This window comes from Scophthalmus maximus, chromosome 5, assembly GCF_022379125.1.
Source record: "Scophthalmus maximus strain ysfricsl-2021 chromosome 5, ASM2237912v1, whole genome shotgun sequence".
In the NCBI taxonomy this organism is placed as follows: Eukaryota; Metazoa; Chordata; class Actinopteri; order Pleuronectiformes; family Scophthalmidae; genus Scophthalmus; species Scophthalmus maximus.
The window spans coordinates 26764592-26780480 of NC_061519.1; the positions used below are offsets into that span (position 1 = coordinate 26764592).

Sequence of the window (15889 nt, forward strand, 5' to 3'; positions counted from 1 at the left end):
CAGAGGTCTCTGACCCTCTGACTCTTTAGGACAGATTTTAAAATCCAAAAAGTAAATTCGAGACGTTCCATCTCCTATGCGGAGCCTGTTCAGAGGCAGCTCACGGGCCCTCCCTGCTCTCAGCACGATCCCGGTCTCCCTTCGAGCCCTGGGGACCTGCTATTGATCGGTGCCTCGTAGGTAGTGATTGGACATGAGTGGATCATTTCCTTTGCTGCATTAGAGTCCATTACTGGCCCACTCCCCGGAAAGCGATAGACATCGTCAGAAAGAAAGAAAAAAAAAAACAGAAGACAAGATTCTTCTTGGAAAAGCAAGTCTCCTCAGACAAGACGATTCGCCGGCCGAGGCTCCGCCGACTTTTATTATCAGGTCCATTTGGAGGCTTATAATAAGATACCGGGCGGCAGCAGAGGAGGTCGTGGCAATTATTCATGACATTCTGATTCCTTTTTCAGGAAGTGTGGCGGAGTGGGGAGTTGTCAGGCTGTCGCACGTGTTGAATAGAACAACAGTCTGTTGGAAAGAAGCTGCTTTTAAACTCCTTGCTTTGAAGAAAAAAAAAAAGGAATTCAGAACTCAGCCAGCTGAGGAGGATGGCTGCATTCTTTATATCTATTAATTTATACTGGTCAACAAAAGAACAAAAAGGCATTGGATCTGCAGCTACTCTGGACTGAAATGCTGAGTGTTTACGGACGCATTGGTCCCCTCCAATAAGTTCTTCAAAATGTGGGTTACGTTTGGTTCGAGTTGACTTTTTCGTTGAGGCTCAGCCGTTTCGTGGTCTTAAATTAGGCTTGATTTGTCCTGACAGAATGAAGATCTGATCCAGCTCCCCTGTTTCCGTCTGTTAACTGAACTCCACAGAGGTTTGAACACCAGTTGTCTAACATTTGATATCAACTGTTTAAAGGAATAACCCCAAACAAACTAACTCTTGCTCAAATTTGTAGCCTACACCCATAAGACAAACGGTCCACAGTGGAAGAATTAATTTGTTGGTTTATTGGTATGATCGTCCGTTTCTTTATCGTTAGAACGGGGAAACCGTTTGTAAATGTTACAGACTTAACGGTTAACCCCCCCCCCCCCCCCCACAAAAAAAGTATCTGTAGTGTTAATTGTTAGTAAGTGAAACCTCATTTACAGAACGATTGATATCGGGGCGTCAGAGACAGTTGCCGTAGACTTCAGTGGTCAAATTACAGCGATTCCTGAGCTCTCACAGATCCACGGGTGCCCACTCCCGGGACCCTTAGACCCCCTCAAAAGAAACTGTACTTCTGGCACCCCCCATGGAACTCACTTGATGACTCCAAGAACCCCCATCTCACTGGGGGTTCACCGGTTATCTGCGCCGATATTCACACCATCGAGTGTTAGTCATTTTTGAAGCCGTGTGAAGGAATTAAACATTTGCTTTAGGGCATTTCAACAAAGTTTTGTGTTAAAGAGTTTGGGTTATTCTTAAATTTTGATAAATATCAGTTACAGGTCTCTTAGATTAGTAATTGGTATCAAAATCGGCCCTAAAATCGACCCCTATCTTACCCCACTCAAGACCCTCTTATGAAGTGATCCCCTCCAGGATCCTCTACGACCCCTCAACAAGACCAAGAACTCCCCAAAGAAAAACCCTGAACCAGCCGGTGGATATGATGCAGCTCATCGCGCTCACGGCACCTGCGGGAGCAGTGTGTCTGCATCGGTCGGGGAAGTCACTGTGTCTCCTCCGTCCTATGAAGGAGATGATGGAGGGCCATGGGTCGGGGAAGTCACTGTGTCTCCTCCGTCATATGAAGGAGATGATGGAGGGCCATGGGTCGGGGAAGTCACTGTGTCTCCTCCGTCCTATGAAGGAGATAATGGAGGGCCATGGGTCGGGGAAGTCACTGTGTCTCCTCCGTCCTATGAAGGAGATGATGGAGGGCCATGGGTCGGGGAAGTCACTGTGTCTCCTCCGTCCTATGAAGGAGATGATGGAGGGCCATGGGTCGGGGAAGTCACTGTGTCTCCTCCGTCCCATGAAGGAGATGATGGAGGGCCATGGGTCGGGGAAGTCACTGTGTCTCCTCCGTCCCATGAAGGAGATGATGGAGGGCCATGGGTCGGGGAAGTCACTGTGTCTCCTCCGTCCCATGAAGGAGATGATGGAGGGCCATGGGTCGGGGAAGTCACTGTGTCTCCTCCGTCCCATGAAGGAGATGATGGAGGGCCATGGGTCGGGGAAGTCACTGTATCTCCTCCATCATATGAATGGGATAATAATGTGATTGATTGCTCGTCTCCCGGGGGGAAATGGTCTTCTCTGTGTCCTGAGAGTGCTGGACTCATCAGAGAAGGTGCAGCGAGCTCGAAGGATTCTCGATCCAAAGCCCCATTGGAGGGAGGGAGGGGGGGTGCGTGTGTTTGTGTGAGGGGAGGCTGACCACGTGTTGTCCCCGTTCATACGATTCCCATCCGCCGCTGCTTGTGCAGCTGCTGTCGGCTCCAGAGAGGCGGAGGCAGAGGGGGAGGAAGGGAGGAGGACGAGGGGGGAATCCGCCGCCTCAGGACTGGTGAGTCCCGTTGCGATGCGCGGACGCTGACGTGTGGAGATGCTGCGCGGGGGTCCGGAGCGCGCGAGGGGCTTTCAACCGACGCGGCTCCGCGTCCGCGGACCGGAGGCATCTTCTTCTCCGACAGAAGCTGCAGCACTTGTCTGCGTCGCAGCGGCGCTGGATACTGTGTGAGCGCGACTTGTCATTGCATCATGAGCGCAGAGGAGGGAGAGGCGAGGGCAGGCACCGCCACCACCCGCCGGCACTCCTGGGAGGAAGGACGTCCGCATCCCGCCGAGGAGGAGGAGGAGGAGGAGGAGGCGAGCGCAGGGGGAGAGGACTGCGGCCAGGGCCGGAGCTGCGGGGACGGGGACGCGGGTCATTCCTCCGGCGAGGATGCGGCGGTCGGGGCCAAGACGCAGACGATGCGTTCAAACTGCAGCAGCGACACCTGCATCCCCACCCCCAGCTGCCGGATCTGCTTCCAGGGCGCGGAGCAGGTAAACGACACGACCCACACCGACTGTAGGTGGCCCGTGATGTAGTTCCCCCCCCCCCCCCCCAAAAAAAAGACGAAATACCATGACAACCGAAACGCAACGATAGGTTAAGTTAATTTTCAGTAAGAACCTGCTACAGAGACTTCAGCACCACGGACAGCAACAGTGAAACCTTCAGTGGCCCTTGAGGGGCCCCCAGTGGCCCCCCAGGCATATGTCAGCGATTCTCCAGATCCACGGTTCGGTTCAGACCTGTTGATTAGAACTACAGTTGTTGACCAGCCGTCAAACTACATTCGGCTTCAAAGCATCGCCGGAATATAAACTGCATGTGTGACATCACTATTTTAGTCCAATGGAGCCCCTGACTGACTCCGACGGCCCACATCACCCCCCCTCCCCAGACTGCAACCTGGGGTACAAAACATACCCCACTAGACTCAGAAACCAGCCCCATGAGGCCTTTGAGTATAATCTGGACTACAGAGAGGGATATTCTGGGCTGGTCCAGTTTATTCCCCTTTGTGTTTTTCATAGACAAGTCTGTATTTCAATGTCCACAGTTTTTATTCCTCTCCAGATTATACCGCCTTGTGATTTTCATAAATAAAGTAACTCATGGGGGAATAATATAAATAATCCTATTAGGGGTCAGGGGTTTCATTTAAATTAAGATAGTTAAGCCAGACCACTGAGTTAAAAACACGTGGGGGCTATGTTAGGTCATGGCTCGCCATCTTTGGAATTCCACGAGGCGCGACGCATGCGCAAGCGGTGAACCAATGAACGGGCCCGTTCTTATCGTGTTCTCGGCCTCGGAACTGAACTCCGTCATTCATTCCCCTGCTGAGTTGTGTTTTTCATCGACATGTTAAAAGGCTGCTTCGTCCGTCCACCCGTCGGAGTTCAGCAATTAAAGTTTCCTGTTCACGTTCATCCAAATTCTCGTTTCTTTGGTCGTCGTGAAAAATGTTAATCTCAGCCCTTTAAAATGGTCCCGACCCAGATCCAGATTTACAAATCCAACATTACATGAGAGGAACCTGAGGTTTCCTTTTGAAGGTGCATATTGTCATGTTTTCTTAATGTTTCCGTTGGGTTTTTTATTCCCGTATGTCGACTCAGATTAAGTGGCGTCCTCTCTCGACACTGAAGGAACTACTGGTCTTTTGTGCAGCGTGTCCGTCGTATCAGATCGGTGGATGAAAAAGACTGAGTCATAATCTATTTATAATAAATTTCAGTCTTGTCTGCGCGTCTTCCTGAGAGCTGGACGGACAGATGTGTGGACCGGCTCGGACAAACGGACACTCTGTCCGACCGGCGGTGAAACCGGACACTGTGTCGACCTCTTTGCTTCGTGACAGCGAGGCCTCGGCGAGGGACGATTCATCTCCCGCCGGAGCTTAACGGGAAGAGAAGAGTCAGGGCAGTAAATGCCTAAGTGAATATCCTGTCTTCTGAACGTGGGCCGCAGCCTATTAGCAGAGATAATCTAATAGCTCTGCCTCCGGGTCCAGACTAATATTTGATTTTGATACGAGGCCGCGGGGCCGGTCGAGCCCACCAGGTCCGGTGGAAAATGCAAAACAGAAATTCGACACTTCAACTGCTCGGCAGACGGAGTGAGAATAAGTCGTCACTTCTTTTCCTCGTGAACTTTGCCCCGTCCTTTACAGGAGATTACAATTTAATCTTGACTTTGCACAAACAGCAGCCGTCAACATGATCTGGACTCAGTGGCCCTTTTCTCCACAGCTCTCAGTCCAAACCCTGATGAAACACTATGACGTCTTATGTTATTCAGAGCTCTCACATGTGTTGGATTCAAATTTTGTGTTTGGTAATTTGTTCAAAGTTCATTAACCAGATTGGATTTTCAACCACGTCTCCTGGTCTTCTTCAGCTGGTAGAGTTTGCAGTTAAAAAACTCCTGAAAAAAGCAAGTGGCCCTTGACTGACGATTGTCTCGTCAGTTCACGGTTCTGACAAAATGTTTTGCACTTTTTTTGCACCTTGATGTCAAGACTAACAATTCTTAGACAAAATGATCTGTACTCAAGTTCCACTTACTATTTTTTTCAGGAAAGAGTGAGTAGACCTTGAATTCTAAAAGTTTTATCCAGTTATTACAGCCTGTTTTTTTGGACTAAACTCTGTTCGCTGATGAAGAACATGGGCTGCGATCAAAAGCTCCAGAACAAATCTGCACAGGCTTCTTGAATTGAGAATCTTTTGCCAATTAGAGCCGTGCTTCTTGAAGCAGAATTCCAGGTCCATGTAACATTGTTTTCAGGAGCTGATTCACAAACTCAACTCAACACAATTCAAGGTCCACTTACTGAGGAAAACCATGACATACCGTCAAAAGCAACGGAAGTTTGATACTGAGGAAAATAATTTGAAATCAAGGTCCACTTGCTGGCTTTTTGCTGGAGCTTTCAGCCACATTCTGGACAAACTTCATTCACCTATGACGACCACAACGTACCATTGAATGTGCTTTAAAAAAAGTGAGGGACCTTAACTTTCTTTATCATTATTGTATTGTTACTTCCACCAAGGACGTTCTGATTTTGTAATCTACTTAATGGATTTCCACGAAACTTGGTGGAATGATGGGACACGGGCCGATAAAAAATCCGATAAATTTTCGTCAATTTATTGGAAAGAAATCTGGCATATTTAGTGGACTGATATTAATGACTTGAAGTACTGGTGAGCCTCGGAGGACGTCTTGGAACTGGATCTGTCTGCCATAAAGAAACACGTCATGGTTCTGTTCACGGCCGTCAGCTGAAGCCTCATTGACCTTCTTGTAGACTCTAGAACCCACTTGGCCTTTATGTCGTTGTAATGGTCGAATGTTTTCATCAAACGTCCCCTCAGAGGATCCAGAAACCTTTTCAATACGGTCGTTGATGTTGGTTTAATCAAGCACCGCTTCACTTGCTAGCCGAGCGGCATCACGTCATCCGGGAGAAAGCCTCCGAGGTCTTTTTAAACCCACAAGGTTCAGATACGTGACGTGATGACAAATGAGCTCCCCGACCACTGACCTTAATATCCTATTAATATGCCACTCACGGCTCGGCGGCAGGTCAAAGCTTCAGTAATGGCTTCTTGCCTCCGGGGAGAAACAAGACCAAACCGCCAAGTCTGGCACAAGCATATACGGCTGTAAAGATTCATGTCACGCTGCAACCTGCCGTTACAATCAGCGAGCGTTGATCTGAGCCCTGCGCTGAACAAGTCGCGTGTTTCCTCTGACGTATGAACGTGCTGCGAGACACTAGGGCCTGGAAACAAGCATGTTTTTAGATGATGGTAAGGTTGACACATGGTCCTTTGAAGACGTCGTTAATGCTGATCCAGACGCCGACAGTAACTCGTACGCCAACAGTACGGCTCTTTGCTGTTTATACTTGACCTTTGCCCCCTCTCTCCCGTCTCCAGGGCGACCTGCTGAACCCGTGCCGGTGTGACGGCTCGGTGCGATACACCCACCAGCACTGCCTGCTGAAGTGGATCAGCGAGCGCGGCTGCTGGACCTGCGAGCTCTGCTGCTACCGCTTCCACGTCATCGCCATCAACATGAAGAGGCCGTGGCAGGTAGAGAACACACAGGAAGTTGTTCTGTTTCAGGTCAAAGCGGTTTCATAGGCAAACCTGCGTCTGTCGGAGCCGTCCACGGTTAAATCAGATTTTCATTTGGATCCACACCAAAAACACAAACACTCATAGAATCAGTCCTCGCAAATATGTCCGATTTTTTAAAGAAAATCCAAATCCATGAATGATTCAGCTCCTTTCTCACAATGTTGAAAGAATGAGAGTGATAAAGAAATTCCTTAGATTCCCCCAAGAAATTGATAATTTCTTGGCCCATGTCCCATAACGTCCACCAGGTGTCATGGAAGTCTATGTAGTTTTTGTACAATCATGTTGACAAACAAACAAACAAAAATTAAATATATTTAATTTTCAGGAAAACACAGAAACAACAATGAAATAGTGTCGACTGTGTTCCGGCAGAGTGTTTGTGTTTCTCCGTTGGTTTGGTCTTTTTGGAGCGTCAGGATTCCTCCTTTTCTCCGAAGCTGAACAGACGAGAGTCTGTCGACGATTGAAAAAAGCCTGTTCTCTGGCTCGTTTCTTTGACAACGACAACGGGTCTGTTCGCTCCAGATGGGACTCGAGTCGCCGGCGGACTGAGCGAACACACAGCCGAGGCTCAGCACAGTTCTACTTCCCGTCCACACAGTCTTTTTCCTCTGAGGCGAGCGCCACGTGTCTTCGCCGTCGTCCGCTCGCCGTCGACCTTTTGTACTTTCTGTCGTCTCCTGCCGCCCTCCTTTTTCTTATTTGCTCTTGTTATTGATTTGGCTCTGGCACACAAATGTCTGATTACTGTCGACATTATTCTGAGGGCTAAATTCTGTACAGCTACGGAGACGCCATGCACTGACCACTTGTTGATCTGTGTAACGAACCAGAAATCTCCTCAATATATTGAGCTCCTGTATTAAATACTCAAGCAAGATCATTTTACCGGACGAGAAACATTAAAATAAATTGGTGCATTTTAGAAATAAGTTGGCTCTGAAAAGTTCAAAACGTAAACTTGAATGTAGGAGCCTCAGTGAAGTGCACAGGTCGTGGACTGAGACGTCAAAACGTCACGTTTTCAAAAAGGGGAGCAGTTACTTCTGAGATTGAAAACCTTAAACGGGTTAAACTATTCTGCAGTTCCTTTTAAAATTGTATTATCAGCTCCATAAATCATTGTATCTTACTTAGCTCATAATTCATTTTTCTAGAAATCAATGTCTTGCGACCGTCCAGGAGCTTCTGAAGCTTTTAGGTTCCAGGTCTTCTTGGTTTCACAAAGTGCTCATCTGACACATGGGTTGTTGACCTGTGAGCCACGGACGAACGCCATTGCTATACTTTGTCCGTTTCACGTCTCATCTCTTCTCCGTCTGCAGTGGCAGTCCATCACCATCACCCTGGTGGAGAAGGTGCAGATCATCGCCGTGTTCCTGGGCTCCCTCTTCCTGGTGGCCAGCATCTCCTGGCTGCTGTGGTCGGCTCTCAGCCCGCAGGCCGTCTGGCAGCGCCGCGACGTCCTCTTCCAGATCTGCTACGGCATGTACGGCTTCATGGACCTGGTCTGCGTCGGTGAGGACGCTCACACCAAAACAATGATCCTCTGAGGTCAATTGTACATAGAATATCTACAGGATCAGAGAGTCACCCGTCAGACGGACAACCTGTTGACTCCGCTGCATCTAAACGTTTGTACGGCCGACGTTGGCTTCTCATCCTTGCTTGTGCACAAGGGTTTCAGCAACCTGACAAAAGGTTTAATTGGTTTTTTGACCTGCGAACCAGCGGGCAAATACATATTGAGCCGAGTTCCACCTGGTAAGTCAATGAGCAAGGCCTTTGGCATGAATCCTCTTTGGTCTGGGAACTGTAAGCTACAGAGGAGTGTGAGGGGCGGACAGAAGTGGGAAAAAACGGGAGGAGGGAGATTTTTTATGCACTTTGAGAATAAAGTTGAATCCTCTGGTCCATCAGATCCGGTGAGAGGAGCGACTGCCACTCATCACCACACCGTGTGTGTGTGCGCTAAAACAGAAATAACCGGCTCTGGAGATCTATGTCACCGATGACTCTTCATCTTGTAGACGCAGTCACGTGTGCTAACGTCGGCAGTTTGATGTAGTCTTAAAAATTGGACTCTAATCTCTAAATGTCAACTAATCTCTGTCGTTGCAACAGGCTTGATCGTCCACGAGGGGGCGGCGGTGTACAACGTCTTCATGCGCTGGCGGGCCGTCAACCTCCACTGGGACGTTCAGAGCTATGACAAGGCCACGGACATGGAGGAGATGAGCACGGGTCATTCCTCGCTGGCCCCCAGGACGCTTTGGTTGCCGCTGGCCACCTTCGGGCCCCATGGCCCCTTACACTCCAGCCAGCTGGGGCCCCGGCCGTGGACCTGCCTCTGCTTGGCCCCCTTCTGTCCCGGCCTGGTGGCCCGGAACCCCCTCGCCCAGGACGGCGACTCAGGAGAGGTCGTCATTCGCGTAACGTCGGTGTAGCACCAACAAAACATCTGATGGTTTGGTGGGATCACACACACAAAGAAAGTGTTTATTTCATTTTGCATAACTTTGTAACCACATGATCTCCTGATGTATTAGAACTGTTGTCTGCTCTGGGGCCGGACCTCAAGACGATCTACTAACAGTTCAACTAACTGACGTGCTGTTGTTTAATTCTTGGAAATAACACAGACGCACGTGAACTTGACATGAAATACGGTTCTACTGATGTTTCCTCGTTATCCTTTAGCACCCGGTCGTTTCCCCAGATGTGATTATTGCTGGGATCGGATGCTGACATGAACAAGTTGGTAGTCACGGACGTTACCACGTGACATGAACGCAGCATTGAGGCTGATGTGTGCAGAGAAAACTGTCTTGAAAATGTCTTCTGGTAACACTTCATTTGACAGCATTCCAGTTTCCTGCCATTCGATAGAAGGTTACTGATGTCTACGATCCCTCGGAAGTAATGTTATTTGGCGTTAGTTTAGTGCCAGGGTTCTAATAGAGAAGTTATTCCAGATAAATTCCTTATGAAACCTATCCATGAACTCAACACTTACTCAAACACCCGTCTCCGACCTGGTCTCTATTCTCCTTGTGATTGGTTCCCACTCATTAGCAGAAGCAAGATGACAGACATGCTGAAGCCGACATTACGAGGTTGTCAAACTCAGTATCTGTTCCAGGTCTCTCCTTCTGGGACACTTTGTGTCTTAACGTTTGTGTTTCCCCATCGAACGATCGTGCAAGATGCAGCGATTTAGGCCGATGAGCAAAAGCGAGCACAGATGCGGAGACGGTCGAATGTCATTCGAACTTTATATCTTCCGTCTCTCGGTGTCTGAATATGCTGGCGTACCAACCGCTGTTTAGGTTTGCCGGGCTGCTACGAAGGACCGAGTGACCCCCGGGGGATTTTTGTGCCAGTATAAATACAGCTGTTAAAGAAGTTGTGGTTCTGATCCGTCTCTATGTCTCTCTGTCGACGGGGGGTTCTGGGTGCGTGGTTGGGTTTGGGGCTCTGTTCTTGACTCGAGTCATTCAATTTCTTTGGTGCCTTAGGAGGCTGGTTGACGCTGTTGCAATGTGCAGCACAGTGAGGACTTGAATGTGACTTTTGCTGTTGGCCGAATTTCTATTTCTTTTGAATGTAACATGGATGTGATGTATAAAGAATATTTATATATACACACACGGAGCAGTGTGGTTCATTTGCATGATGTCAAGCAGCTGTGCTGAATGTGGAGGGGAGGACACAGGAAGATGCTGATGATGGTGAGTGGGTTGATGGCATCAGCTTTCTCCTTCAAGTTTGACTTGTCGCGTCAAAAGCTCTTGATGCTCGTTTGCAAACCAGAGTTAGCTCCTGTTAGATTGTCTCGTAGTGTCTGAAACCACCGGGCGAATTCTGCCAGACTCACGGTCTGGATCCGCCTCCATCGGAAAGTGATTTCCCCTCCGATAATCTCACTTTCAGATCTTTTCTGCACTTTCAGGACGATTTCCTTTCAGTGTCAGACCTTTGGCACTTACGTGTCGAGTCAGATCTCAAACATTAGACGAGCTGCTCATCTCACATATCTACTAAAGTTAATCCAACCTGTCGATTTACAGTCAAATAAAGAGGAAAAAGTGCCGTCAGATCAAATATGTAACCATTTATTGTCAGAATCATCCTTTCAATACATAACAACTCAAACAGGAAAGAAAAAAAAAGATACAAGCGTTGAAGGTTCCACTGTCGCAGTCGTTGTACAGTTGAGAAACATACAGGATTATTTATTTTTAAATCAATCAAGAGAAAATCTCAATGTGGTCATCATTAAGGAAAAAACAACAGAGGGCGAAGTCTTACAGTATGAAATGTACAGCCACGTGATAACATAATATATACATATATATATATATATATGTATATATATATATATATACCATTGCACATTATACCAAAAAAAGAAGAAGAAAGGAAACCACACAAAGTAAGTGTACACAATATACAATAAGGCACCTTGGAATCAAACCTGCACACGCGTCTTTGGATGGATCTGCCGCCCGCGGAGCTCCAGTGAAATGTTGAAGGAATGTCACACTGCAAACAGTTCAACTTCACCAGCCGTTCAACGTTCTCCTGTCCCGCGTCTTCTGCCGACCGAGATGCCACTCATGTTATTGTGATCGATATATATATATATATATATATATATATATATATATATATATATTAAATTGAGCTAAATTCAGAGTTTTGGGAACGTGCTCGGCCTGATGGTCTGTCGGTGTTGGCGCTCTGCCGATCACTCTTGAGTCTGCTCATGTTTCTTGAGAGAACAAACAGGATGTCATCATCATCCGTCTCCAATGATTTGCATGGGGGGACAGATTTGGCGGTTGCACAGGTGCACTGGTGGTTAGAGGCGAAAGTGGGAGCAGGTGTCTGGTCACGCAGGAACGACATCGGACCGGCGGCTCCTCCCGCTTTAGTTTGAACAGGCACTTGTGTTTACCTTCGTATCACCAGTTAAAAACCAATGGGAACAATCGATCACACAAACGGAGACACTTTTTGCTGCATGTTTTTTTTACAGTACACAGATCGGTGCAGGAGAAGGTCGACGGTCGTGTCCCAGAGTTCGTCAAAGCAGAGGAAACGGTGTGACGGCTTCAGTTTGTCTCCGTCCTCTGCTTCACATTTGGACAGCCTGTAGACAGACACACACCCGCACACACACACACACACACACACACACACACACACACACCTGTACTAACAGGCCATCTCAGGAACAAACGACCTTACTCCAAGACGAGGCACGACCACATCTTCTGAGGTGAAAATGAGAACTGCTGAGGAAACGTGTGAAACGCGGTCGTTCCTTCAGCTCATTTGAGGGACGACAGTCTGCTTCTCCGCGAAGTGATTGCGTCCAACCACGGTCCACGCAACCTCGTTTGAGGACAACGGAGGAAGTGAAGTAAGGAAACTCTGAGGGAACACTCAGAGGTTCAACACCTTGGTGTTACAACTTAGTAAGAAGTGAAGAAGCCTCTTGGATGAAAGTGAAACCACAACCACGTCCACGTGCTCCGGACTCGACGGCGACCTGGGTGAATGAGAACCGACCTGAGTTTGAGCAGTTTCCCTGAACGTAATCATGCGTGTTTTGGGGTTCTTCTCTCGTAGGTCCGTTTGCTTGCTTCCATATTTGAGATGAGCTGACTGTCCTTCTTCTCAGGCGCGGCTCTGCAGTGTTTTGGAATGTGACCAGTCAGAACAGTGCTTTGGGCTGGTGAACATTAAGAGCATGGGGCTTTTTGTTGTTGTTGTCTCCAGCGTTCGTAGAGTCAAATGTTACAATGTTGCTCTTTTCTTTCCCCAGCGCTGAGGACGGGCGTCCGCGCGTGGCCAGCAGGCGGCCAAGCTCCACCCGTCTCCTGCGGCACTCCAGCCACATCAGGCCACCAGGTCAAAGTTTGAAAAAAAGGGGCGGACCTTCACCAGGCGCTGCACTGGCTGCCGTGGCTGCTGACGGACTGACAGTTGCTGTAGCGCTTCTTGACGATCATGCTGATGTAGGCCTTCATCAGCTTGGCGATGTCCATGACCTGCAGGGGGGAAGAGGAGGAGGAGGATGAAGAGGAGGAGGAGGAGGTGGAGGAGGAGGAGGAGGAGGTGGAGGTGGAGGAGGAGGAGGAGGTGGAGGAGGAGGAGGAGGTGGAGGAGGAGGAGGAGGAGGTGGAGGTGGAGGAGGAGGTGGATGTGGAGGAGGAGGAGGAGGAGGTGGAGGAGGAGGAGGAGGAGGTGGAGGAGGTGGAGGAGGAGGAGGAGGAGGAGGTGGAGGAGGTGGAGGTGGAGGAGGAGGTGGATGTGGAGGAGGAGGAGGAGGAGGTGGAGGAGGAGGAGGAGGAGGAGGAGGTGGAGGAGGAAGAGGAGGAGGAGGAGGAGGAGGAGGAGGTGGAGGAGGAGGAGGAGGAGGAGGAGGTGGAGGAGCCGTTAGAGTAAAGACTGAAGGTTGTTGGTGTTTCATTTGAGTCAATAATTTGTCGCCAAGGTTTCGTACATATGTGCGGTGCTCGTCTATATGCTTAACGTTTGACATGTGTGTATATGAGCGTTTGGATAACTGAAAGATAATCCTCGCACTGAGCACTTCTCTGTATGTTGTACGTACCAGCTGGGTTTCGAAGACCAGCTCTCGGCCCTCCACGGCGATCTTGTAGACGTTGGGCAGCGGGGCGCCGAAGGAGAGGATCTGTTCGTACGGGAAAACCTCCAGGGGCCAGGGCTCCCCTCGCTTGTACACCGATATGGCCTCGCGGCTCACGCCCAGCCACAGCTCGCAGGGGAACGAGCCGTCCCGACACTGGAAACGTCAGAACATGTGAGCAGTCTGAAGACGAGCGGCCGGGAGGACGCGATCGCCCCCGACCGGGCGGAGGCTGCTGGCTCTAACATATTCAGTGTTTCCTGAACATTTACTGTTGAGTTGCTACTTCAACTCTGTGTTTTGACGTTTGAGGCTTAACACACCAGTCGGGACCTATCTCAAAATGTTTGGTCTAATAATTAGTTAAAATGATTTAATATGCTGCAAATACTAGATCTTCATGGTTATTTATCTAGTAAGGTTTTCTCATGGTATCGTCGTAAACATTCCGCACTACTTCCAACACTCGATTTCTGTACAAAAAAACACTCCTTTTGTGTAAGTAATAAAACAGTCAATATCCTCGAAGCCAAACAAAAAGCTAACCGACAAAAAAATTGCCAAAACTATGACATTATAAAAGTTATATATTATTAAAAAAATGAATAATCTGAAAACCTGCATTATTTTGCAGCAGCACCCCAGTTTGGATTCATGGTCTGCAAAAGCCATTTAAAGGGGCAGTAAGCGATTCGTTTTGTAAAACACAGAGCGAATATTTCCCTCGGTTTTCAGCTCTGTAAATCGGTACATCACTTGCCGACGCCTTAAAAGACGTGCTTTGAAATCATCAACAACAACAACAAAGAGAGAGACGAGCTTTCTCCAAAATCGCTTCCTGTCCCTTAAGTGCATTGACATTCAGAAAGCAGCTCTTTATGCAGGATAAAATTTAAAAAGGGCAAATTTTAAAAAGAATGAATGATTCCTGTTAATCACCTCGACGTTGAACAGCGTGGACCCGTACCCCTTCCACTCCTTCACCAGCGCCATGTACTTGACCATGGCCTGCTCCTGGTTCATCCCCAGCAGTTTCTTCCACTTGTCCATCACGCTGGTCCTCACCGCCGCCACCTCCTCCCTCATCCAGGCCTCCAGGCTGTTCTCCTCCTCCACCGCCTTCTGCCGACTCAGCGAGCCGCTCCTGAAGCTCCGCCTCAGCGTTCCCTCCAGGAAGCTCGAGCGCTTCCTCTCCGACGTGCCCGAGCGATCGGCCACCGAGCCGGCGCCCGGCGCGAACGTCTTGGCCGAGTTCTGCACCCGGGCCCGCAACCGCGCCATGGGGAACACCTGGGACATTTCTGGGACGCTGGCCTGCGAGCTGTGATCACCCTGGAGGTACTGAAGTCTCAGGGCAGCCAGGAACTGAAGAGTCTCCTCGGGGGCCGGATACTGACCCCGGATGACGGCTTCATGGGCCTGTTGACACACAACATACGGCCTCAAGAACAACTGCCTCCGTGGATACGATTCACAAACACAACACGTGTTGTCGACAGCTCCAAGAAGCCTGATTTATCATAAAACAGAGACTTTCTTTATGTTTTCTTATCACTAGGGTGAATATTATACCTACAGTAGCTTTTGGTACAAGACCAGGTGCAGATCCAGACTAAGGAATTTTATTGGTGAAATTTAGGGAAAAACATATTGACATTCATCAATGCAAGGTGTTAAAACTTAGGACTTCTTTCCACTTTCTTAAATATGGCAATATACGATTTCCTCCTTGTCAGAGGTATGCGGTCTTTAAGCCAATGATACGATTGGCCGGTTTGAACTTTGTCTCACCTGTTCAAAAATGAAGGCGAACTCCACGCTGTCCCTGGGAACACTGTCCGTGTCCAAGAAGCAGTAGAGCTTGAAGTAGAACTTCCAGCCGGTGTTGTGTTCGTCCGGGCTCGCTGAAAGCCTGGAGAGCAGAGAGTGAGTTACTGATGGCTGAAATACAAACAGCACAGACACACACACACACACACACACACACACACACACACACACACACACACACAGGCACTTTGACGCTTACTTTTCAAATTTGGAGAGGACGTCGGCCACCACCGCGCGGCTCTCGATGGCTTTCTCTACGGTGTCGTTGTGTTCAAACAGGGCGAACATGTTTCTGCTGTCCTCCATGGCCAGGCCGCGGATCAGCTTCTCCACCACCTGACACACACACACACACACACACACACACGGATGAATTATGTGTAAGCAGCTCAGTTGGCAGGATGCCGGACCGTGTCCCAGCGGCACCCACCTCTCCGGCTGTGGTGTGCGAGTTGATGGTGATCTTGCAGGAGCCTCCTCCGTGGCAGTGCACGGTGGTGCTCATGTCCTGTCGTGCCACGATGGAGCGGATCTCCTCCTGCGACGGGACGTTCTCCCTGGCTCGCGTCCGCCTCAAGGAGTCGAGGGCGAAGGCGGCGTAGCGATCCATCTCCGAGCCGGGCGAGAGCTCTCGAGTCCTGCGGAGGGGGAGATTTGTCAGCGTCAGCGGAATCCTTTCCAAAGGCGAAACT

General features: G+C 49.2%; 2 protein-coding genes across 3 annotated transcripts in view; one reads left to right on the forward strand and one right to left on the reverse strand.

The window, feature by feature from the left end:
• The first annotated feature begins 2427 nt into the window (after positions 1–2427).
• Positions 2428–10352, forward strand: march11 (membrane-associated ring finger (C3HC4) 11). Its single transcript, XM_035634167.2, has 4 exons — positions 2428–3043; positions 6500–6655; positions 8032–8224; positions 8831–10352. The coding sequence occupies exons 1-4, from the start codon at positions 2756–2758 to the stop codon at positions 9151–9153; spliced, it is 960 nt and encodes a 319-aa protein (XP_035490060.1). The 5' UTR covers positions 2428–2755; the 3' UTR covers positions 9154–10352.
• A 993-nt stretch (positions 10353–11345) lies between these two features.
• The window catches only part of myo10 (myosin X), a 91254-nt gene continuing 86710 nt past the window's right edge, over positions 11346–15889 (reverse strand). For both annotated transcript variants that reach the window (XM_035634115.2, XM_035634114.2), the window contains exons 36-41: positions 15628–15835; positions 15397–15533; positions 15159–15279; positions 14307–14786; positions 13332–13523; positions 11346–12765 (exon numbers count right to left, since the gene is read on the reverse strand). In XM_035634115.2, coding sequence (XP_035490008.2) covers positions 12655–12765; positions 13332–13523; positions 14307–14786; positions 15159–15279; positions 15397–15533; positions 15628–15835 — 1249 coding nt within the window. In that variant the 3' untranslated portion in view covers positions 11346–12654. The remainder of the gene's footprint in view (positions 12766–13331; positions 13524–14306; positions 14787–15158; positions 15280–15396; positions 15534–15627; positions 15836–15889) is intronic.

Coding starts and splice junctions, on each gene's coding strand:
- march11 (XM_035634167.2), top strand. CDS start 2,756: ATGAGCGCAGAGGAGGGAGAGGCGAGGGCAGGCACCGCCACCACCCGC. Junction 6,656..8,031: donor ACATGAAGAGGCCGTGGCAG/GTAGAGAACACA, acceptor CTCCGTCTGCAG/TGGCAGTCCATCACCATCAC. Junction 8,225..8,830: donor CATGGACCTGGTCTGCGTCG/GTGAGGACGCTC, acceptor TCGTTGCAACAG/GCTTGATCGTCCACGAGGGG.